The sequence below is a fragment of the Paramisgurnus dabryanus genome, chromosome 11 (assembly GCF_030506205.2).
Source record: "Paramisgurnus dabryanus chromosome 11, PD_genome_1.1, whole genome shotgun sequence".
In the NCBI taxonomy this organism is placed as follows: domain Eukaryota; kingdom Metazoa; phylum Chordata; class Actinopteri; order Cypriniformes; family Cobitidae; genus Paramisgurnus; species Paramisgurnus dabryanus.
Window position 1 is genome coordinate 17,122,425 of NC_133347.1, and position 26,713 is coordinate 17,149,137.

The 26,713-nt window shown below is 37.9% G+C and overlaps 1 protein-coding gene across 2 annotated transcripts in view; it reads left to right on the top strand.

Moving 5' to 3' along the window:
* Positions 1-12,951, top strand: part of ccser1 (coiled-coil serine-rich protein 1) — a 96,805-nt gene extending 83,854 nt beyond the window's left edge. The window contains exon 10 of one of the 2 annotated variants that reach the window (XM_065247185.2): positions 11,295-12,951. In XM_065247185.2, coding sequence (XP_065103257.1) covers positions 11,295-11,831 — 537 coding nt within the window. In that variant the 3' untranslated portion in view covers positions 11,832-12,951. The remainder of the gene's footprint in view (positions 1-11,294) is intronic. The other variant, XM_065247186.1, reaches the window with a different exon arrangement.
* The last annotated feature ends 13,762 nt before the right edge of the window (positions 12,952-26,713 follow it).

Genomic DNA, 26,713 nt, shown 5'->3' on the forward strand with positions numbered 1-26,713 from the left:
ATTGACTTCCATAGTAGGAGTAAAAATATGATGGAATTTAATGTTTACCATCAACTGTGTGCTTACCAATATTTATCAAAATATTTCCTTCATCATTTATCACAATACTTCCAAAATATTTTTTCCTACTATGGAGGTCAGTGGTCACTATCTGCTATGTGTTTATAATTTCTCATCTTTTGTGTTTATCAGAAAAAGACATTCATACAGGGTTAGAACAACATGAGGATGAGTAAATGATGACAGAATTTCAACTTTAAGTGAATTATCCCTTTAATGAATAGAGAGATGGAACAAGGACCCCCAGTTCATGTATCAAATTAACTCTTTCACCGCCAGCGTTTAAAAAAAAAGTTGCCTGCGTTTTTCATGATTTTCACCAAAGTTTAATGCCTTCCAGAAAATTTTCTTTTAATATAGAAACATACAATATACCAAATGAAAGAATAGTCCCTCTGCTTTCAAAAAAAAAAAAAACAGTTTCATCCTACCTTCAGTGGTTCTTTTGTAATCAGCTTTTGATTTTGGGTAGGTTTCTGCAAAAACACCACATTTTGAGAAAAAAAGCAGAGATAATTCCATTTTTGTGACTGACTTTTCATAGAGATCCCATTCAGAGCGATCTTTAAAACAGACACGGACATGCAGCCGCTTGCCATAGGGCAATACTTCCGGGTTTAAAAAGTTGCGGATAATAGCGGTATTGCGGAAAGACGGAAAATCTCGTCATTGGCAGGGAAGCGTTTTCTCTTGATTGACGAGATATCTCGTCAATGGCGGCGAAAGAGTTAAGACCGGATTTACATACTTTCTTCTGATTTTTATGTTACCAAGATATCAAAGTAATATTTTTTGTTAAACTAAGTCACATACTGTTAACGTACTACTTAGGATTTTAAATAAACCGAAAAGATTAACATGGAATTCGTCTTTGCATTAGTTTAAATGTGCATTATTAGCCTCATAGTGCGTTTTTGTATGATGCCTAATTAAATTTTTCCATAAATATTTTGAAAAATTGGTGAACCTCTGGTAATTCCATTGTGGAGCCCCAAGGGGGCCCCCGAACCCCCGTTTAAGACCACTGCTATAAATTAATAAATGGTATAAATCGTTATTTTTACATTGATAATTATTACAGACTTTATTGTCATAAAATCTGATTTACATGAGGGGAGGGCGTTTCATCCAGATGAAATCCAAATCTCAGAGTATAGCTTTAATCTATTTAAATAATCTGGAATAGGTCAGATTTACTCGATAGAAACCGTATATAATCCCTATTCTATATACTATTCAGGGCTTGACATTAACAGTTTTACTCACCAGCCAAAGTGGCTAGTTGTTTTCCAAAGTTACTAGCCACTCGGCATTTTCACTGGCCGCAATTTTGTTACTGGTAAAATAAATTTTATGATTAAACTTGACTTTGGCATCCTAAAATGACTTTAATTTGGGTAATTTTACTCGATTTAGCTAAATTAGTTGCAGACTGATTTTCAAATGCAGACTGACCACCCAAATTAAGACTACATTTATTAGCTGGTATATATCAGTATAGATCAGATCATATATATTTAGGTGAATTAAAAACATGCTAGTAAGGCATCAATAGATTAACTTCTAATGAATATATTAAAAGTGGAGCAGGGGTGTAGAAGGTTAACTAAAAAGATAACCACAAAAACCCTAAACACTTTAAATATTTAATAACAACAGCAGTAAATTTTATAAGCTTGATCGTGGTTTCTGTTCAAATGTATTTAAGACTTTTAATGGCAAATGTCAAGAGGGCATTATTGTTGCACAAAGTAGCCTACATTAAAATGATGCACGCACTTTAAATCTCTTCAATCACTTCCATTCAATTGTTTTATTTTTCCCGAAGTGTGCGTGTATGAGCTCAGACAGACTGCGTCCCGTGCATTCGCAAAACCACCAGCTCTCGCGCTCTCTCTGGTAAAAAGGTGGCGTTTTGGTCCACAATGCGAGCCTCCGTCGATCGCGCTTCTCAACAAACAGTCTCAGTATGTTTCGCTGGGTACAGGGAGTGTTCATTAAGTTGTAGTTTCCCAGTGTCACATTGCGCATTGTTTATAATTTCGCATAACTTTTAGAAAACTACAATAAAAAATATATTCAACCAGCCAAAGTGGCTAGTGGGATTGGCTGTCTTACCTGCCACAGCCAAAATCTACCCACATTTGGTGGGTTGGCGGGTGTTAATGTCAAGCCCTGATACTATTCCTACAGTGTACTGATCATTTTAAAGATAGTTTTTTAAATACATTTTTAAATAATGAAGAAATTCGCACCTTAGGTGACTTGTATTTTAGTGGGAGCTTTTTCAGTGTATTTTATTGTGTTTTGGCAATATGTGTCGTTTTAAATTCTAATCTGGTTCCAGGTACACTTTTGCATGCAGTGTGAATACTCTGTAAATAAACCTGTTAACATAGGTGTGAACATATTATTTTCGCCGAGAGAAATTTTAGAAACTTGGGAAAATATTTTTAATGTACCGTGGCAGGTTGTTCCACCTGGATGGAGCTCACGAGGTTAGGGTTAGGTTGAACTTCCTTCATTTCAAGATGTCCCCGGGAAGAGTAAACCATACAAGAGAGGCTGATTTTAGGGTGTTTTTTAAAGATGCATTTTCGTCCAGGTTGATGGCCTAAAGTAAAAATAGTGAGGGAACACATGTGTGTTTCTGACACAGATGTACAATGAACTGGTGTAAGAAATGAGATGCTGTGAAGTTGGCAAGCCCTCCAGCAGTCCGTGTACCACTGATAAGAGATAAAGGCCTCAGGGAAACGCAGTGGGTCAGACAACATTGACGTTTCACACAGGTGTTTTAGTGGGGAAGCACAAGGTCGCAGTGCACTAATGCATACCTTTTATTCAATCTTGTATCCAAACAAAAAACTCTTACAAGTAATAATGCATACATGCGTATGCAGCTGAGAACATATATAAAAAATGTAATAATTCAAACCATATGTACTTTATTTAAATATTATAAATAATTAAAGAAAGATGTTAAAAATGATATTGTCTAATTTTCAAGCTTTGCATGTAGCCAGGCAATGAACAGACTGAAACACTCTCTCTGTGTGCATTGAGTGATATGTGAAATGAAATGGTGTATCACACCTACATAGTAGTATATACTAGCCGGTCAAATTAGAAGACCAGTTAGTCATGCCATTCACATGTGTTGAGTTTTTAATCTTACTGTGGCTTAGTGTGTGATCATCTAATTGTTTTCTCGGCCACGGTCCAGATGTTGACATTCACATGAACTAAGGCCGTTGATCTGGTAGGACTTCCACGTTTCGTTGCAGGTGACTCATTTAGCTTGAGGATGTGTCCTCATATACTTTCACACCTGACATTAAAGTCCAGGACCGAACCGCAAAGAACAGGTCATCACATCGATTTTCCCTCAAGCCCTCAGCCAGACTCGGCATTAGCAGCCATGAGAGGAATGACGGCTCACCTCTCTGCAGAGTGACACCAGAGCAAATGGATGCCAGCGGATGAGATGCACAAAACAACACGGCCTGAGGGCTCTCAGACCTTTGGCTCCATGAATCATGTTCTACCTCCACTTCGCCGTTGCGGTCCAGATGGAGCGAAAATTATGCATGGTGCCAGGTTGCTTATGGGACGGTCGGCTCAGAGAACCATACCGAAGCGTGTTATTTTTGTCTGCGGCGCTTGAGATCTCTGCCCGTTTTCTGCATGGAGAGCTTCTCCGAGTAGATGACAATGCACAGACACACCAGCTGGAGTGTGAGAGCTATAAGCTTTCCTTCATTGCTTTGCGCATTTCATCATATTGATTCAAATAACAATTCAATGACGGGTAATGATGCACACCAACACATGTTTGTTGCGTGCTTTTCGTCCCTCGCAACACACACTCACAAATACTCTTGCGGTTTCTTCACAAAGTTGGCGGTCCTGAAGCTTTAAATTGACATCCAGCCAGATGCACAAATGTCATCGGCTTCTGAGCACATCTGCCAGCTTATCTGATAGAAACACAATTTACTTCTTTCTTTACCCTTCATCTTAAAACTTGCTCGCTCAGATTTTTTTCTCATTATGCATTTCCCATTATTGTTTATCCCGGGCCCGTGCTGTCAGAAAACAAGATGAGAACTATAAAGAATCTTATCTTCCCTAAAGCTGACAGCTGTTGGAGGGGCTTGATGGGGGGAAGCCTTTGAAGTACGCTCGGTTGCACCAAACATCAAATCCAGCTTCCATCATCCCACATCATCTAGGAACCAGGATCGTGTCTTTCGAATGAAACTTGACGATCCCCACCCGGCGCAGCCTTTCTTCACTTTCTCATTTTCTGTCACTTTTTACTTTTTCCCTTATGACTCAGTTTTGTTTTTATATTTGAAAGGTTTTTCAGACCTCAAATATTGATCACTCTTTCTCTATCGATCTATAATGTGCAATCTCTTTTTGTAGCTGACATTTCTTGCTCAGTTTCTTATGCATTGGAGCGGTGCTCATATGATACTGCAAGGCTAGGTGCTAAGATGGGGGTCAGAGTAAATACTAAACTTAATTTTTTAAGAATGTAGAGCATTTCTTCGTAATTGAAAGGGTTTGTATAAACAAAAACTGTCATTAAACAGAGGATTCAAAGTTTAAAATCCAGGTCACTCAGAAATGCAACGCCTCATGGATTGTTTTGTGTAGTATCTGAAGTCCACTTTTAAAGGACACCTATTATGCCCATTTTTACAAGATGCAATGTAATATAAGTCTCAGGTGTGCCTAGAATGTGTCTGTGAGGTTTCAGCTCAAAAAACCCTGCATGTCCTAAATGCCCCTATTTGGGTGGCACCAAAAAGCTCTATTTTTGTACCTTTAAATGCAAATGAGCTACTGCCCATCACTCAGTGAGTGCTTTCGGTTAAAAATAAATCTTGACATTGTATTTTGCCTTGTTTATATTCTGCATGTCTGACGCTGTATCTGTGTACTTCTGACCATCGAACTGACAATAAAAAAATATAGATCTGAGCCAACAGTATCTCACTATTGAGATATTTTGGAACGCGTACAACTGAGGGTGGAAACTGTGGTAACGCAGGACTGTCAGTCAGTGGCTGTGGGCGGGGCTTTATCAGTCTGACGTCACACTAAGAAAGAGAAAGAAAAGGCATGTCTAATGACAATCTCTGGTTAAATGGCTATGGTTGTGTTCAAATGCTACCAACACACATTTATGTCCCAGCACCCTGTAAAAGTGGATTTTCCAAAATAGGTGCCCTTTAAAGAATCTAAATGGGCACTACTGTAGTTTACCAGATGGTCAGTTGTCTGGCAAATTTCACCACAGTCATATGCAGCACAAGCTGCAGCTCTCCACTTATGGGATAAAAACACTTTCTTGTGTAGTAAATGTGTTTGTCATGAGCTAGTCATGCTGGGTTAGCAACAGATCTCAGTGTACCGTAATGTATTATATCTAATAATCATAAAGACTATGGAAATATTTTGGGTGGTTTGTAACTTAAGTCTAACTTATTTACTTTTATAGCTTTAATTTCTGAATGGTACATAACTTACAACCAAGAAATATTTATTTCATTTGTATTATTATTTTCTCTAAGTCTGGTATGGGTATTCAACTACGGATATTGACCTGTCAAAACCCAGTGTTCACAGCTATATTGTGAAAAGATGTGGTAGAAATCTCTCTCTCAAAAGCATTTGTAGCTGGGCTGCATACAGATACAGTAGTGTGAATAAAAGTAAAAAATAAAACAAAGTATATAGTGCAAATTAAAAGTGAAATTGAAATTATAGAAATAAAATAAAAGAATAAGAACAAAAAACATTGAATGCAAAGTTAAATAACAGAATAAATCAGTTATATTAGAGATTGTAGCTCTGTCTTAATCTGGTTTTGGTCACAGTGCGTCTCTAACGCTCGCTCACTCGTAGCATTGTGTTTAATGGTGCATGTACTTTTAAATGACCATAACTTGCTAAATTTTTTACAGATTTTCAAATGGTTTGGTTTCTTACAAACGTTATTAATGTGGCTATAATTCTGGATGCTTTAACATGTTTCATTTAACATTTTTTGTATAAGTATGCAGTGTCATAAGTACATATTTGACGTTTATAAACCAAACCGTTTGAAAATTGGTAGAAAATTATGGAAGTTATGGTCATTTAAAAGTACATGCACCATTAAAACACAATGCTACTAGTGAGTGAGCGTCCTGTGGTAAGATGGCCGCCAAATACGGAGGTTCCACTCAATTGGCCAGCAGTGCCTGCGAGACATCTAGCCTTTATTATACATATGGCGGGCACAACCTCTCCTCCTGTGGCAGCCATGTTTTTTTTGTCTGCCTATCTCTATAGTGAGTTTGTGTCAATTGGGTCTTTATGTGGTCTCACTTTTTATCTGTCCCTGTGTAGTCTGCAATTGTTTTTGTATGTGAGTACAGTATGAGTGATGTAATTTTGTTTGATTTGTGTTATAATTTGGTTAACTTTAATAGGTTTATCAGTATTGTTGTGGTTCAGATCATCAGTGTGATTATGAGGATCAGTAGATGTAATGAAACATCAGGACTGAAGCTCTGAAACAATTCAGATAGAGGATTTGTTTCTTTACTCGGCTCTTTGTATTTTAGGGCTTATAATGATAGGTCACTGAGTTTTTAGATGTTTCCAGTTTTAGATTTACTCTCTTTTTCTTTCTCCCCCTCTCTTTTTGAGCCTCTTTTCATCATCTTAACCTAAGTTGAGATAAATTGAGCTTCAAAATGTGCAGGAGGACAACATGCCTCAGTCCCTCATTGACTAAATGCAGAGCCTGGCATTTGGGAGACAGTGATAAAACGCAGCATCTCACTGCACTCCAAAATGTTGTTTAATTGTCCACCCTCTCTGTTGTTGTCTGAGTGAAAGCAATTTCAAAGGTATATTTTTTTAGTTAATGCAAATGCATTTCTGGAAGATGAATAGGTATGGAATACTCTGTATACGTGCTGTGCTCGGAGTTAAATATGGCGTTTCCACACAAACATAGAGAAGAAACTCATACACTTTTTTACTGTGTTTATTTAAGAAAACCTTGGTGTCTGTCAGGCTGTTGATTCGTTTTTGTCTATTTATTTAACATGTTTCCGGGAAAAAATAAACAACAAAGAAATGCATTCTTGTTTGTGGAGATGCAGACGAGACGTACCGCTCAATTGTTTATCCTCCACAAACGTATTATTTTTCTGAGCAATTGAGAATGGGCTGTGTTTGCTTGAGTGGATTTTTTTGGAAGTAATACATAACCAGATATCTGTACACATGCCACAGTTATCCGTCCAGTACTTTTGATAATACACAGGGATTACTTTCCAATACCCTTGGCTTAGACAGCATCGGCTCATCGCAACAGTTGCTTGTTGCGTATACTGTGTGTGTGTGTTTGTAGGTGTGCTCAAGTGTGGAAAATGAGTAGGCTGAATCCTGCTACATCTATCCGTACTGCATATAATCAACCTGAGGGCTTTTAACAGAAGCGTGCCATTAGCACAGGACCGGTTTCTTCACAGGCTAATAAAGACCCAAATGGATTACGACCGTTAAATCAGTCTGATTTACTCCACTCGCCGTTTCTCTATCTCTGGACTCCGACCCCTCCACCATCTGACGGCTTTACCCCGCTAGCGTGTGTATTCACCCTCGGAGTGCGTACTTGAAAGGACACAGACGTTATAAATCCCCCAAAGGCCTGCACACTGTATATCGTTTTGGCATCAATATTGCAGGGCATGCATTCGCAATAGTTTCATTGCAGAAGTTGAATGTTTATATATTTTAAATGTTTTCTTCTAAAGAAAAATAGCGTTAAATCACTCATATATGATATTACTCAGATTTAAACGTGCAAATGGGACTTTTAGAAGGATTTCCTGACAGAAATACAATATAATATACATAACTATCAGTGGTGTATAAAACCTTACATAATGAACTGTATTGTTTTTATTACCTTAAAAGAGCCGTTTTTATCTTCATATACAGCGGGTCCCCTGGAAGTCGCCGTCATGTTTCTACATTAGCTTTAAAATGACAAACTTTTCAACAAAGCGTGTTTTGTGCATACGTTGTCTCAGATGATGACATGTTTGTTTTGTTGCAGCTACCGTAGCTTCTCATTACGTTTTGAAATTGAGGTTGGTTGTACTTCGCAATATCACTGCTATATACTGGACCTTTAACGATTTTTGGATACACAAAACTTTTTTAACACAATTTATTTTTTGTTTCGTTTTTTAAACATTTATTATTATTTCACACAGAGTTTGATGCTGCACATTGCTTTAATGAGCACATTATCTTAAAGGGACACTCCCCTTTTTTGAAATATGCTCATTTTCTAGCTGCCCTAGAGTGAAACATTTGATTTTTACAATTTTGGAATCCATTCAGCCAATCTCCGGGTCTGCAGTACCACTTTTAGCATAGCTTAGCATAATCCATTGAATTTGATTAGACCATTAGCATCGTGCTCTACAGTAAATATAGAGTTTTTATATTTTTCCTATTTAAAACTTGACTCTTCTGTAGTTTCAACGTGTACTAAGACCGTCAGAAAATGTAAAGTTGCAATGTTCTAGGCTGATATGTCTAGGAACTATACTCTCATTCTGGCGTAATAATCAAGGACTTTGCTGCCGTAACATGGCTGTAGGAGTAGGGTGACCACCCGTCCCGTGTAGCGCGTGAAGGCACAGCGCGTTGAAGCCCAATTCATGCGTCCCGCAAATTGAGACCGTGTCACGCATAATCAATGCTTGCTTAAAAAAAAGTTGGTCGCATCCTTGAGCCCCAGGCAGCCAAACGAACATTACTAGACAGTTCAGGCTCGCTCGCCACTTGCTACTCGCACGCCCCTCAGCTGAACTGCTGACTAGGTTGTTGTCAACTTTTCGTTGTTGTCATGACAGCGCAGTCCGCAGGCAGCCACGCACGTGTATCCCTTTTTAGATCCGCGCTTTCCAATTCGAAAAATAAAGAATATATATAAAATGAAAAATTAATATTTGTGGCTGAAAGTCCTAAAGATGTTTCCAGAACACTGAACAGTTTTTTTTCCTGCACCTGCCTTTACTAACATGCAAGTTCACCATCCATCCTTTCTCGTTCCGTGAACCTCCGGAGTTGTGAGTTAATACTTTTTTTTAACTGTTTCTGTGTTGTTGAGCAACTTCAATTCCTGTTAATTCTATAATTTTATATTATAATTTATTTAAAGTGAATAAATTATAATGAAAAATAAATTAAATAGCTAAAGTAAATCGTAAGTGAAAGTGCATCTGTCAATTCATTGAATGTTCAAAATATTATGAATCTTTATTTAAAAAAAATACACATTGGTTGGCCTATTCATGAGCATACATCATGTTTAGGGGAATAGGGCATTATAAATATGCCATGTACACTGCAAAAAAAGATTTTCAAGAAAAAAATGTCTTTGTATTTTTGTCTTGTTTCAAGTAAAAATATCTAAAGATTCTTAAATTAAGATGCTTTTTCTTAAAGAGCAAACCGACCCAAGAAAATAAGTCTAGTTTTTAGATCAAAAAATATCAAATTTAAGTGATTTTGTGCATAAAACAAGGAAAAAATCTTGAATTTAGTGTTTTAGAAAAATGTTCAAGATTTTTTGCTTACCCCATTGGCAGATTTTTTGTTTTGTGCACAAAATCACTTAAATTTGATATTTTTGGTCTAAAAACTAGACTTATTTTCTTGGGTCGTTTTGCTCATCACAAAACAGCATCTTAATTTAAGAATTTTTAGATATTTTTACTGAAAACAAGACAAAAATAAAAGAAAATAAAATTTTTTTCTAGAAAATAAGTTTTTTGCAGTGTAAGGTGGTATGTGCTAGAAATGGGTAAACTACTATCAATAATTCGGCCCGTGGGTCGTGTGCACCGCCGGGCCAGGGAGTGTCCCACATTGTCCCTCAGAAACACACCCCTTGTCCCCCCTTGGGCTTATTAGCAGGTGGTCACCCTATGTAGGAGGCGCAATGATATTACGCAGTGCCTGATAATAGCCCCCTGCTATTGAAAGAAAATCACAACTTTTAATTTTCTGTTGGTCTTAGTACACAATGTAACTACAGAAGAGTCAAGTTTTAAATAGAAAAAATATTGAAACTCTTTGGATATTTTTGAGTGCGATGCTAATGGTCTTATCAGATTCAATGGATTATCCTAAGCTATGCTAAAAGTGGTACCGCCAGACCCGGAGATCAGCTGAATGGTAAAAAAAAAAGGTAAAAATCTAATGTTTAATTCTAGGGGAGCTGGAAAATCAGCATACTTTTAAAAAAGTGTAGTGTCCCTTTGAGTTACCATCTCACACTCAGAAATAAAGTTACTATCACTGAGACGATACCCTTTCAAAAAGTACAGTTTTCTATCGAAAATGTAACCCTATTAGTACCCCAGAAGTACATACTGTATGTGTACCAAAAGTACACAAATTATGTACATAAATGGTACTTATTAGGTCCTTTTTAAAGGATATGTTTTAAGTTCTTTTCAAATAAAGTTATTTGGTTAATTCATCAAATATATTTTATATTGCACTGTGCATAGCAAAAGAAAATAAACTATTTATCACAATGCCACTTTTTGCAATACCTTGCATACACCACAGAGTAACAAACTTTTTTCTCGTTTTGTTAACAAACAGCATCCTTTTATCTGCATTTGCTTGTGTGTGTGCGCCTCCCCACCTGTGTCGTGAGTCTGCCTCGCAATGTAACAATTCAATTACTGCCTGTAGTTTAAATTCAATTTCACGTCAAGTTCTCACATTAGCCACGTCAAATTCAATCAGCTTTTCTTCAGTTCGTCAAGTGCCGATTAGCATCAAGTATTACTTTCTGCCAGCTCAGTTTGAGTTACAGTAGAGGTTATGAGATGAATCAAACAGTCGCGCAATATGTGCGCCGCACTCATTTAGCATTGTGAGTAATAGAGAGGCGGTTATGTAAGAAGGCAGCGTTGTGTGCAAAATGAACAGGTGGCTCGTGCTCCACAGCTCCAGACTTTATTTCTTGTGCCACCTCCCCGCAATGTGTGCCTTTTGGCCTCCTCTTCTCAAAAAAAGACAAAGCTCCAGTTGGTCTGGAAACAATTAGAAAAGGTTGTCGAAAGCCAGGGAGGCTTTTTCAAAATGTCAGAGATTTAAGTGACTTAATTTCCCATCTTTTGTTTCTACAGGCAGTTCATCCAAGTCGACCGGCAGGCCAAAACAACAACATTTCCAGCAGCGGCAGCCTCACAAGGGAGCGATGGGCGATGCGAGCGCTCGCCGCAGACCAGCACGCGAGACCTGCGGCGGAGAGAGCGATTGTTTGTGAGGACCATGCTTGCAGCAGTTTAATCACGTGCCAAGGTGGGGGAGGTTTGCGGGATCCGGGACGAAGAGTTGCTGAAGGTGGCCAGACGTCATCTGAGGTACCCGGGCTGCGGAAGACAGAACACCAGGGGCCATCTCAGATCCCTCGTGCGGTAACAGGAAGTAGCATGAGTTTGCCCAGCAAGGCCAGTCCCTCACGCAGCCTGTCTTCCGACAGCGAGAGGGGGCTTCGCAGCGAGCGAGTGCCTCTGCCTAGGCTTCAGTCCTCCTTCACTGGCCGTCTGGGACAGCCGCCCCGTGGTCCGTTGTCATTACACATGTACAGTCGAAAAAACGTCTTTCTACAGCACTCTCTGCAAACGTCCGAACTGCAAGCTCTGGCTCAGCAGGATGGCTGAGACCACACACACAAAACATTGACACATCCCTCAGATGGATACAAACTCTACTTAAATATTCAACTTTGGTGCAGTTTCTCAGCGATGTGACCATGAGTACCTTCAGATCCACATTTGTTACACACATAACTAATTCTGTTTTTCCTCACTTAGACTTTAAGTATACACAAGAACTGATTCATTTTGAAATCTTCATTTATATTGTGTCAAAACCAATCCATCATCTGCACTACGTAAGCCTTTTTAAAGAAATAGAACATGCTGCTAAGTACTTTAGATAAATTTTTGTCAAAAAACATTACTTAAAAAAATTATACAGAGGTACAGTATGTGCAAATGAGGATGTCAAGATGAAAGATAGGAAACAAGGGTCCAAAATTAACACTTAAAAATTTTTTTTTGGCAAGTAAATGAAACCAGTTGGCTGATTTTATTTGGAACGGTAACATTACAGTTGGTTTTAAACCATTTAACTTGTTAATTTGTGGAAAATGCTGTGGTCAGCTGCATAAACACTGCCGCTAAGTTAAGGTTTACATTCATGCATTTGGCAGACGCGTTTATCCAGTGTATTGCAAGGTATTCAGTTTTTTACCAGTACTGTATGTGTGTTCCTTGGTTTTGAACTCATTGCCTTTTGCGCTGCTAATGCAATGCTCTACCATTGAGCTATACATAAACACTGCATCTTTGAACTAGTCTGACCAACTAGCAATTACAGTTGTTAGGGCTAATCTGTTACAGTGGGTTCACACCAGCCGCGCTTGATGCGTCAAAATTGCGTCTACCGCGCCTAGTTTGCCACTTGAACAGTTTGAGTTTACTCGCTTCATTCCCGCGTGAAATTCTAGTCAACGAGACATTCACAAGGAAATTTCGCGTCATGGGAGGGGCTTCTGCGGCTCGCTTTCTGTAATCACGTCACTGCTAGAGCAAGCTCCTGATTGGTTAACGCAGCACGTTTTTCCGTCAAAGTTCAAATTTTTCAATTCGCGTTTGCTAAACGCCTCATTCGTGCCACAAGACCTCCAGACGCGCGTCAATGCGTCTTTACATTGACTTCACATTGAAATCACTCGCGCTTAAAGGAATAGTCTACTCATTTTCAATATTAAACTATGTTATTACCTTAACTAAAAAGATTTGATACATTCCTCTATCATCTGTGTGCGTGCACGTAAGCGCTGGGGCGCGCTGTGACACTTCGATAGCATTTAGCTTAGCCCCATTCATTTAATGGTACCACTCAGAGATAAAGTTAGAAGTGACCAAACACATCAATGTTTTTCCTATTTAAGACGAGAAGTTATACGAGCAAGTTTGGTGGTACAAAATAAAACGTAGTGCTTTTCTAAGTATATTTAAAAGAGGAACTATATTGTATGGCGGAACAGCACTTTTGGGAGTACTTCGACTCGCCTGAAAAATCCGCTCCCCTTCTCCCTCTCATAATGGGAGAGGGAGGGTGTTACTGCGCCGAGTCGAAGTACTCCCAAAAGTGCTATTTCGCCATACAATATAGTTCCTCTTTTAAATCCGCTTAGAAAAGCGCTACGTTTTATTTTGTACCACCAAACTTGCTCGTATAACTACTCGTCTTAAATAGGAAAAACGTTGATGTCTGTGGTCACTTCTAACTTTATCTCTGAGTGGTACCATTGAATGAATGGGGCTGAGCTAAATGCTATTGAAGTGTCGCAGCGCGCCCCAGCGCTTACGTGGACGCACACAGATGATAGAGGGATGTATCAACTCTTCTTAGTTAAGGTAATAACATAGTTTAATATTGAAAATGAGTAGACTATTCCTTTAAGGCCTCTACCGTGGCTGGTCTGAACACAGCTTTAGATTTAAGTTAGACCAGTCTAACTATGTGTAACTGACTTCTCATCATTTACCGTAGTTTCCGGTCTATAAGTCGCTCTGGAGTATAAGTCGCACCATTCAAAAATGCGTTTTGAAGAGGAAAAAACATATATAAGGGGCACTGGACTATACGTCGCGTTTATTTAGATTTTTTTTCACAAATCCAAGCCCAAGAACAGACATTTAATCTGGAAAGGCAAGGTATTCAAATAAACAATGGCACACAGAACAGCAGGCTGAAGAGGTGTCTGTACATGTTAACGTAAAATTACCATTTATTCACCAAACACAATAGCATATCGAACATACCTGGGGGGCTAAATAGGCTAAATTAACACCACAACCCAAATCAAGTTCAAAAAGGTCCAGAAGTCCTCCCGCATCACTGAATCCATTGAATTACTGGAGCAGCATATAACAGACTCTCGCACCTGTAGACGGTAATGGTTTCTCTTGGTTCATATGAAATAATTTTGACATATAAGTCGCACCTGAATACAAGAATACTGATTTGCTTGGTTACAAACATTTTTCAAAATATCATTATTTTTATTCAACACGTAAGACTTAGCAGTTCATGCAGCTGGCCACTGAAGTTGACACACATATTCCTCAAGTTTAGCCACCGTAATCACAATAAGTTGTTATTGTGACATGCACGACACATGGAAACCCATTCATTTCAGTGTGACAAAAGTTAATTTTGGACCCTGTAGAAAGTCTGAACCTAGGCTCACAATTATGCACCATCTTGTTAGATTAAGCCTAATCAGTAGTAATGTTTCTAATAGTAGGTCACATAATCAGACCAGCTCAATATTTTGCACCAGTAAACATGACTCCAGTAAACAAAACCCCTGCATATATTGTCAAACTGTGCTCGGTGCTTTAAAAACCTCCTACTGCTGGTGAGAATTACTTTTGTATTGTCAGACCCTTTTTAGGAAATTTAACACTCATTAGCCTCTTCTAATTGCAAGCTGTGTTTTGCTGTTTCATTGGCTGCAAACAGTAATGGAGGTTATACTGATTTTAAGCTGAAACGGATTTGACAGCCCTCGTGGAAGGAATGATAAAGCCTCAAGACATAAACACTACTGCCTTTGCTGGACACCAGATCATTAGACGGATCTCAAAAGGCATCTGGATTTAAAGAAATAAAAGTTCTGCTTTTCTTTTCTTTCTTTTTTTAGATAAAAAAGAGATCTTAGCCTTTCCTGAAACTTGCCAAATGTTGGTATTTCAATAGATGTGCCCGCTCTTTCCGAATGCCCACTTTATTGTACCATTGAGACTATTATAATCAGAGATGAAGTAGGAGACCAACTCCTTGTCACTTGGTGTGTAAAAACCCAGCCATTTCTACATAATGTAAAGAACACTGTGAAAATATAATATCTTTAATATAAACTGAAAGATTAAAATCGACGTGAAATTAATAATTGACATCAAACTTCGATGCTCCAAATCTCATAACTAGATTGCATTTTACAGATGGGGACACAAATATGAGCAACTTGTATTGAAATTGTCAGCTGACAAGCTGAATATGCCTCTTAATTAAATTGCTTTAGCTTTCTGAGAATATGCAAAATGATTGACAGCTGAAAAAACCTTTTGATTGGCTAAACAAAGAATCTGTCTAAACATGCATACTGTATAGCTTAGGCCTGTCACAAAGATAAGACATTTCAGCACACCTGTTTTTGTGCTATCTCTCAGATAATAGAGGTTTCATTCCATAAAAAAAAACTTTTATATCCATTTAAATACAAATAAGGCCTTCGTTTTAATTTCATTTATATGTTCATCTGCAATAAATGTAAAACTGCCACATCTTTTATATTATCTCAAGGAGAGATTGTTGAAAGGATGGCCTCGTTTTCACAGCATTGTTGAGACGCTGTTGACCTGGCTTTGCGGATCAGGAGCTCGAGCAAGGACGCGTGGAGGAGAAGGAAACCCTAAAGAAACAGAGTCCCATCCATCCAGCAGGTCTGCTCCCAGAGGTCCAATGCTCCAATTTTAGCAATCTGCTGGGAGCGCCATCGCTTTCTCTCTTTATCCCAATCCTTTTCTCTCTTAGACCTACTTCCAGCTTTATGTGCGATCAGGCCCGGGGAGAGAGAGGCTTTAGCTCTGTCACACTATTACAATACGCTATTACTTCTGTAGTTATCACACTCCCTTGACTGGAACGTGTTTGTCTTGCGTGATTTCGGAACGACCTCGTGAGAGCGGGCGATGCCGGTCTTGGAGACGGTTCATCTCTCCATAACTGCTTTCAGCAATACTGCTTAAATTCTGTGTGGGTGCCACTCTGAGACTGTTGAATATAGGAGAGGTGGGAAGGTGCTCATTCCCTGCTAAGCCTGCTGTGTGTTACGCACATGGCTTTTAACTGCACGTTAGAGATATTGAAGCATGGACGTTTGAATGCAGGAGATGGGTACAGTAGATGATCTCTGCAAATGAATGGGACTTTATGCAGTCGCGTTGCTGAACTGAACTCTTCAACAATGAATATATATATGTACATATATATATATATATATATATTTATTTTGCCTTATTTATTATGTGATATTAAATAATGGCCACCTTCTGAAAGTCTTATTTTGTCTGTTTGGGCTCTTTATATCAACCAGTGTTGATAATGTAATGTTTCTGTACAGGGTTCACATAATAATGACACTTTTAGGAAATTTGAACTGTAATGAGATTTTAAACTGTATCTTTTCTCTCACTGGTGTTTTTCTTGATTTTCACAATAAATGTGTAATATATTTACTCTCATTAAATACGGATATTTAAAAAATAAGATACGACTACAGTCTGTTATAAGCTCTGGGTTGCCATGTTTGTCTTTTTTTTTTACATTAAGCCTTCTGTAAAATATTTTCCCTGTGCTGAAACATGAAGACACCTGTTTTTGGGTGTTTGACATGATTTTTAATCTACAGGGAGGGTACACCAAGCAATATTACATTTTACAATCTTCATCTCTGGAAACTAGGCAGAAAAATGCTATTTCTTTGATGGCCTGAAGCAGTTTAAAGTGTCCTGCCCTTGGTTCCTGGTAAAGAGGGAAAATTAATGTCATCCTTCTCAAAATGTCCTAGAAATTGCTCATTGTGTTGCCCATAGTGCATTGCATCAGAATATATGGCCCAAAACCCCATGTGAACCGAGAGGTGTGCGTCTATTTCTCCCTTTCAGGGATTTTCTGTCCATGCTTCACAGTCCACTAAATATCTTGGTTTCACAGCAAGTATCTTCTTTTTCTAATTCAGCAATATGTTTTTTCCAGCTAAAAGGAGACCAAAAAAGACATTCAACTTGTAGGGAAAAGTAATTGGAGAAGTAGGTACCGTGTAACTTTTGGAGTGACAGGCGTGTGTTGTTTTGTTTGGATATGGTCTGTCACCATTCATCTGTTATGCATGACACGTGTGTGGAAATCTACATAAAAATCAAATGTTTTTTTACCATTTCCATAAGTGATTTTGCATGGTTTCCTTTTTACATGGTGTTGCCTCAATTAATTTTTTATTTTTTGGTCATTCGTTGGTATTCATTTACTGGAAACATTACTTCATTAAGTTCTTTAGTGTGGCACATAAATACTACTAATGAGTTTTGGATTGCATAAGAGGGATAATTGTGACATTTTTATAACACTGATCATTTGTGATCATTAATATCAGTTCCAGAAGAGAAGAAACAGAAGTTGATGTTGACCTAAGGTGACAAGCCTACAGGTTGCCCACAGCAATATATTGATTTGGGTTGCATACAGTACAAAACTGGAATTTTCTAACCTAAATGGCTAACATAATGTGGGAATTAATAAAACTGTTTGCTCTAGGGTCTCCAACCTTTTTGTAAGCAAGGGCTACCACAATGGGTAAAACAATCTGGAGACTGGAGGGCTACTATTTTGGATATAGTCTATACTCAAAATCAAGTAAAAAAAAAAAACCGTATTTTACTTGTTGATATGTATCATCATTAATTAACATGTTAACATACATAAAAGAAGCCAAGCTATTAAAAAAAATGTAATAAATATTCAAATTGAGATTATTAATAGAATATGCTTTGGCGGGCACCTCACAGACTCTGTTGGAGACCACTGATCTGGAGGATAAAATCACTTGATTTGTCAAGGTTTGCCAAAATCAGTCTTACAAAGTCATTTATTTTTTACTTTAAGACTGGTCTTAACTTTTTAAAGTCAGTTATCAATAAAGGTAGAATGGTCTAATTTGAAGCCAAAAAGTAAGTCTGTTTAGTTCTAACTAACTGCTAGTTTATAAGATTAGTTGTTAAGACATGGGGCCTCATTTATAAAGCGTGCATACGCACAGATTTGATCGTAAAGTGTGCGTACACAGAAATCCAAGTCCATATTTAAGTCTTTGACGTGGAAAAGTGCTAAGTGCCACGTCAGGGTCTGAGCAGACGAACGCACTTTTGCTTGTCTGATTGCTGGAGGTTTTTGGAAATAAAAGCCATTCTTGCTGCTCAAAAATTGGGTTTAAACATTGACAAGCACTTTTTTATATGTCTATGACATTAATTAGGCATTGTTTAAAGGTGGAGGTTTGAAACTGCTCAAGTTAATTTGCGATTTATACATTTCACATCTGAAAGAAAGTGGTACGGTTTATGAATCACACGTACGCATTTTTGATAAATGATCGTAAGATCAAATGTACACTGTAAAAAAATTCCGTAGAAATTACAGTTTATTGCAGCTGGGTTGCCGGTAATTTACTGTAGATTTAAATTTGTTATTTACTGGCAACATTTTGTTCAAAGTTAAATGAACATTAAACATTTACAAGTCTTTTTCTTTACAGAGTAAAACTAAAAAACAGCATCAAGCAAAACATTCTGGGAAACAAAATCTGAAGTAAAAAACAGAAAAAGGTTGATGATGATTTCTGCTTCCCAGAATGCCTTCCATGAGGCTGTTATTGTATAGTTTTATTCTGTAAAGATAAAGATTTGTTAATATTTAAAATTTATTTAACTTTGAACAAACTCTTGCCAGTAAATAACATAAATTTAAATCTACGGTAAATTACCAGCAACCAAGCTGCAATAACGTTGTAATTTCTACAGATTTTTTTACAATAATTTCTACGCAACATTTTATAAATGAGGCCCGGAATCTTAACTTCCATTAATTTACCATTAAAAAGTCAATTCAATCATGTCCCCAGGATTTCACAAAGTCCTGTTACTCTAACACGTTCCCCCCTCTAAAGATCTATTCCTTAAGTCACATTTTAAAGAGAAAGTTACATCATCTGAATCTTCTGAAGGCCATGTAAAGATCAAAAGTTACTTTTCTCATTTTCTTTTCTGTATATTTTATGATGGTGATGCCATGACTGTGAATGTCAATCTTAATGTTCTGTCCTGTTACCCATATTATTTCTTTGATGTTATCGGTTGATTTTAAAATAAAAAATGTGGTAATCACTAGAACTTGCTCAGTGTCTTCATAGTTACTTTCAGTCCTGTTACCAAAATACCTCCATCCTCCATTAATAAACCAAAAGTATGCCTTTGCACCTACAGACTTCATATTAGTACCTCAGAGATAAATATTGCTGCCCAAAAGAGTATATTAGTACCTCAAAGGTGATCATAAATATTACCTTTTTCTGACAGTGTGTACTACACCTTTTCCGTGAAAACTAATTAAAACAAATTAAATTTGAAAAAAGTCTGATAAATTGTTTTAATACCACAGGCCTTTTGGCAGGCTAAACACTGTTAAATAATACATTTTAAGCCAACCGTTTTTTTAATAACATAAAGCAATGCATCCTGGGAATATATTGTCTATTAAAAGCATATGTAATTGTAAATACACACACTAATCCAATATTCTTCGTAAAAGATGCTTTATTTGATTAAACTGTAGTTGTATCTGTGTCCAATACACTTGGCAGCTCATGGCTTGCCAGCAAGAGTTAACGCACCAAGTTGATGCCCCCCAAACTCAGGAAGGTCGTAGTGGGCCTATAAGCATGCCCACTGCTCTCTACACCCCACTGGGATGCCCCTCTCCCTATGGTGCCCATAGCGGTGCCCTCTACTCACCCTGCCCAGACAGGCTGGCATGCTGAGCCATCATGAAAGACAGACCAGCCAGCTTACTTTTTCTCCAGGGTGATGCTTTCTTTTGGCTAACAGAGGAATGAAACAAAGCAGTAGGATGAGAGAGAGGGAACAGCCCACACAGCTCCTACGTGGTGAAGAGAGTGTACTGTATGTTGGCATGCATCACCTCAAACATTGTAAGCTTCATCTGCTGTAACACACAAACTATATAAGATGTATAAGACACCTCCATTTCATATTTAAACAGCTATATGTGCACAACCTCAGCACAACAAATGGAGTGTGCTGGTAATGGCTGATAAATTGGATTATTATTCCTTTCCTTCCCGGATGAGAGAAAGGGAGCGCTGAGGATTCCTGTTACCGTCGGCTTCTTCCTCTAACAGGAATTCAGTGATGTTCATAGGGGCACTGTATTTAATATTGGTTCGCTTTGATGGCGTGTTTTTTAAATTGGAAATGACCCAGGGATGTAAGGAATAAGCAGAAGTGAGCACAGCCTCAGCCTGCGCTGCTCTGTCATGGGAGGGCATCGGGACCTGGGGCTCATTTGCTCTCGGCGATTATCAGCAGTTTCTCATAGCGAGTGGGTGAATGAAATGACTCTCATATCTGTCTTTCACTCTCTCTCTCTCTCTTTGCCTGATTGTGCAGTTGCAGTTTTGTTCCCACTCGCCTCCATTAATTTACTTTGTGTTTAGCAATTTTGCGGTCCAGGGCCTTATCAGCCTGAGATACTAAAGCATTCCCATATCAGATAACCGCACAACCAGACAATATTGAACGGTGATTTCAAAAACTCGGCAGCTACGTGAAGAGGTGCATCTTGGGATACGTTTATGAGTTGTTTTCCCACCCGTGGAGCCGCATCCATTTGCATCTTCCATCAAAGACTGGCAGGATCTTTCGGCTGTGAATGTATCTTCCTCGGTCCTGCTCACGTGGAGGACTCGTAAAACCATCGCCTGCGGCAACACTGACACAATGAGACTGAACAGTTCTTAACACCTGCAAAGCTGCATTACATATTAGCCCAAATTGCACACTTTAGGGCAGTTTATTGTTCCTAGTATAGATTCAGACGGATAAGTGCCTCGCCAGGCTTAGCTCAGCATTGGCTTTCCACTTTCAACGTCAATCCTGCCTAATACCTTTGGGTTTCTCACCAGGTCTTGAGTCTCTGTTACAGCATGTTCGACCTGTTTTATCTTCATTAGCTCCTGGCAAACTTAATCTTAATATATGACTGCTACAACAGTCAGCAGTATGTTTGTATAAACTGGACTTCTGGAGAGATGTTACAAGAGAGGGCACATGTGGGTGATTCTCACGAAATTAGACTTATGAGGTGTCATGAAACATTTTGATAAAAAAAGTAAATGCAAGAGTATCAAAATAAAAAGCATACAGTTACAAACATCTCTTCATGTACTATTGTTCACATGATTTCAAATGACATCATACTAACCAATTTAGTTGTTTTTTCCACATTTAAGCGGGAAAATTTTCCTTACCACGTGTCCATGACTGGATTTTGGTTCTTTGACATGGAAATATTTATAATTAAAAAAATCTAAAAAATAAAAAGCTTCAGTGCATGTTATACTATAAACATTAACAGTAAAGAAACATGTGGTATTTGGTGATCATTGGTAAATGTAGAAACAATAATAAGGAATATAAATGTGTCCAAGACCAATTTTCTCATCCTCAGCAACAATTTTCAATCATTGTTTAAGCCCTCAAGGAACTAACATTTAAAAAAAATTGTTGAAAGGGACATAATTGACTGTGACACTCAAGATGGCTACCAGGTAAGCAGTTCTTATTTTTTCTCTCCAGATAAAAGTTGAAATTTTGTTTTTCATAGGACCTTGACAACCTTTTAGTTCTCATTACTGAAACATGAGTTTGTAAATGCATATATTTAATATAATATCATGTTGCAGTAATGATAATTTTTGATAATGATGATCTAAAAAATGTAAATAATTCTATAGGAAATATTTTAAAAAATGGTTATAGTAAGTTCAGGGCTTAATCTTATATGTGCAAAACAATTGGCTTCAATGGCTTTTTAAAAAAATCTGATGCTGGACACCTTTTAAGTCTAATTTCATGAGAATCACCCATGCATTTTGGTGATTCTGTTAATGCATTGAAGGCCTTGAACTAAAATGACTGTGTAAAAATGTAAATTTAAATATGAGAGCGAATCATGGTTTCATGTCACATATAAATGACTGATGCGTGAGGTTCCCACTAAATCTCATGAGATCTGAAATGTAGGTCCTTCAGGCTCTCCAATTAAAATTGTATCTTATAGTAGCCGTGTGCTCAAAACTCCCAAACAAAACCATCTCAACCCTTTTCCTCATCACCCTCATGGCAGCAAATACCGTTTGGAAGTTTGGAGAATCGTGGACATTTTTGTCTATGCAAATGGCTCTTATCAACTCTCCAGTCCCAGCATTTCAATCCACCCCCAGATAGTTCACTTCATTTCGCCCTTCTTTTTCTATGTTTTCAGGGTCAGTCAGCCAGAAAACCAATTATTCAGCCTCCCTTTATCACCTGAATAATGAAAGCGAGAGGAGTTAAGGCCTGGTGTGATACTACAGACCTACAGAAGTCTAGATCCAGCATCCTTAGCATCCTTCCATCTTGTTGAAGAGCCAAAATAAATTATCATGAAATTTGCTGCTTTATTCCCCTGAAATACTGCAATTTTGAGATACATTGAGCGTATGACCTAATTTCTCCAAACGCTCTGTCACCCTGCTAAGTAGAAGAGCGACACATCTTAGTATGAGGCGGCAAGAATCAATTTACGAACGAATTCAGGACAAGCGGCAGCATAGCCAAAATGGCCCCCAAATTGATAGATTTAGACAATTATTCAGTCAATTATTCTTACGAGGGAAATGGAAATCGGACATCGTATACTTTTGACTTTTTCAGTCAACGAAATAATAACATCTTTGCTTGTTTATAGTTTGATAGTACACTTTCAAATTGGGTTGAGAGTGTAGACAGCATCATTATGTTGGGCTTTCACAGCAGACGTGCGAGATTAGTTTGTACTTCTGTAGAAAGTCTGTTTGGCTCCAGTGTGGCTATGGTGCCTGTGAAGATATGACTTCAGGCAACGCGCACAGAGAATGCAAGGTGTTTCATTAATCATATCAGGCAAACTGCACGAAGGGCAATGCCAGGCAGGTGAATTGCGTCTATGGCCCCCCTTCGGCCCCGTTGTTGATGAACCCAAGGGGAAACAAATCTGTCCTGGCTCAGCACTTAAACACACTTCAGTGTGCCCTTGAAAAATGCAAGCCAACTTCAAGACCAAAGGAAATTTGTTTAAGGTGTAAAGGAATTTGTATAAAGCAACCTCTAAAATATAAAGTAAATATCACAGGAGGGATAGATGATGCGCTCGAGGACACTGAGTGTGTGCTATTGGATACAATGAAACAAACCTCTCCCATGTCAAAGGCCGTGACTTATTATTGGCTCGTGCAGATTATTTTTTTTGACCTGTGGGGGTGTAAGAAGAAGAGACGGACGGTGAAGTAGTCGTGAAGCCAGGTCTCTCTCTCACTCTCTCTCTTATTCTCCGAGGACAGAGCGTGATTGATCTAAGGAGTGTCTGAGTCCTGGTGCAGCAACTGTAAATAACCAGAAACTCATCTTTATTCAGACCTCTCCACCTACGTATTGACCCAGGCACTCTGCACAAAACCGCACACCGCAACACCGTCTTTTTATGGACATGCAGCCGTCCCTGTACAATCAGAGCTGTCGATATTTTAGTAATGACATTGTTATCTCAAATGTGATCTCTCTGCCCATGAGGCAAAGCAATTACCGTGAATTCAAGTTTGGATGCAACTCTTTTATGTTTAGACCCCACCATGTTGTTTTCCAGATCAGAAAATCAAAGTGTTGCATGCATGCCGTAAACTCTCATTACTTTTACAAATCTTCAGTCATGGCAAACCTTCATAGAAATGAAATGTCAGGCAGCTCAGATAGAAGGGGGACCTCTGCTGTTTGAGAAGAAGTACTGCTGACATTTGTTTTCCGAGATGCACAGTTTGTGATGATGAATTTCTTGAATTGTTGTCACCTCTACTGTATCATTCACTAGGTTTAGTGTCTTGGGCGAGTCATTTATGCACGTAATATAAAGGGTCAATGACATGACATGCATATTTTTGGGCATTTAAAAATACTTCATACATTTATGAAATGTATCACTTTATTTTATAAAACCTAGTTTAAATACATTTAGAGTACTTTTATAATAAATATTAATATTTTTAATAATAAATATCAATATTGTTAATACTGAATATTAGTATTTTAATAATACATATTAATATTTGTTTAATAAATATTAATTAATAATATAAATATTAATTTAAACTTGCAAAATGGGGCATGCACATTAAGACAAAAATGGTGTTTAAATGATTAAATTTAAATAAAATACTTTGGCATTGTTTTATATTCAAAAGCTTTCCTATAAATCCCATCAGTAGCTGTTGGTATAATAGAAAAACTTCTGTGCAACACTTTGAAAGTTTTCAAATGTCACAAATTTTTCCTGACTCATAATTATGCATCACAATAATAAAAAAAAAAGTTTTTTGAGGTTGGTTTTGTCATTGGGCCGGTTTCCCGAACAGGGATTAGCTTAAGCCAGGACTATGCCTTAGTTTAATTAGGAAATATAACTAGTTTAAACAAGGCATGCCTTACTAAAAACATTACTTGTGTGCATTTTGAGGCAATACAAAGGGCAGTGATGTATTTTAAGATATGTCAGTGCAAGTTGTTTTGTTTGGACAGCTCTTACATTTTCCTGTCCGGGAAACCGCCCCATTGACCCCTAAACTGACTTAAATAGATATCTGGATCATTATAAGATGAACAACTCCCACGTGTGTCCTGTGACAGTAAAGCTCCTTCACCACTGTTAATGAAAAGACTCTTGTTTCACAGCTATTTTATGATATCATTTGAAAAACTTTATTTCAGCAGCAGTAACCAGACTGTGGCATGCAGGTTTTGTAAATGGAATCACATTTTCCAGAGAGCGTGAATGCCTAAAAATTGATCCACCAACTTTTTATGCCCAGGCAGCAAATTACACATAACAACCACAAATCACAAAGCAATTTTGCTCCATTTATGAGCTGTTAATGATATTTAGTAATAGGCCCAAATTTCAGCCAAGTGTGCAGAAAATTTTTTGCAATTGTGTGTTTTATTTCTTGGCTTTTATTTGAGCCAGTGATCCACTGTTAAGTGGCCTGATGGCTCACCGGGTATTGCTCAAAGGTGCTGCTATAAATAATGCATGGTCTGTAACATATAGAAGTTGAAGTGCTCCCTCTTCATTTTGACATGCGGTGGCTTTTGAAGCTGATTTTTATGCAGTCTATCAAACGTAAAGGTCTCGACTTAATGTTACAATAATCTTTGTATTTTTTGCATGTTTTATCCGGCTCTGTCTGGGTTTCATTACATATATTAGAGTCTATAATGATGAATCTTTTGGAAAAGTAAAGCTATCAGCTTTGAAACTTGGTGTTGTAAAAGCTATGCAACCAAACGTTTAAATAACTTTATGCAGAAACATGTGCGCAGTAATCATGTCAGCGATTTAAATGAGCAATTTTAAGTTCCCACCTATTCACCAGTGCTGTTATATGAATCCATTTTGGAAGTCCCTGAAAGCTGTGCAATGTGTTATTTTGAAGCTACAAGATATTTTTTATTAATGGAACTTGGGGTCTCTTCACAAATCTAAAAATGAATTCTCTGATGTTGAGAGACCTATAAATATTTGGTGAGGATATCAGGACAGCAGCTGTTGCCAAAACAAGCCCCACAACATCTTCTAAAGCGTTTCTTATCTAACTCTCCACTCCGATTCTACCAAGTCAATCTTAGGGCATGACATGTGCAGAGATAACCCTATTGTCATTCTGCTTTTCTTGCTTATAAATAATTCATTTTTGTAAATCAGCTTTGAATGGCTGTGTTTGCATGGAGTTTTCTAGGTGGAAAGTTTGAAAATGTAACTTGGTTAATCTAATATTCTTGTTTGTAAACTTTGTTTACTGTATAGACTACATGTGTCCGCCTCCAAGACATTTTCCTTACACCAGACCCATTTCCATGTACTGCATGTTTACATGGCATCTACTAAGTGACTTTTTACTACTTGCATGCTTGTCTAGAGCATAATGAAAGGTGAACAAGGAGTCAAAGGTGAATTAAAACCCATCAACTACAATTCTACATGCTTTTACATGGATGGCTATGGTGCCTTAATATGCATTGGGTAAATGACTTCTGTCATAGACTGAAGCCTTGCTATTATTGACCTCTATTTTGTTTTGCCGGTATACATTGATATTCTGCCTCTCCCTTTTTGTCTCATGCCTGATCCAATCACTGTGTTTAATGAGCCATTGCTCTCTCTCTCTCTATGGATTTGATCTAGATGTAGAGACAACGTTTACATATCCCCATCTCCCACAATCCTTTGGGTTCCCAGGGTCAAAGTAAAATAAACAATGTCATTGAATGGATAAACGGGTCATTGAAGTCAAGGTACTGTACAATTCATTGGTCTTAAATTATGACGGCCGATTTCTCTTTGCTGTACTAACACACACTCAGGCATGACAAAAGCGCTGTATAATTTACAGTCAACAGCACTTTAGATTCTGCTGGGTTATTTTTAACCCAATGCTGGGTAAATATTGAACAGAACACATGTTGTGTTATAAATAAACCTTTGACTAAATGGTTCTTTGGGCAACAAGAAATGGTTTTTCAATGGTATTGTTGTGTGAAAA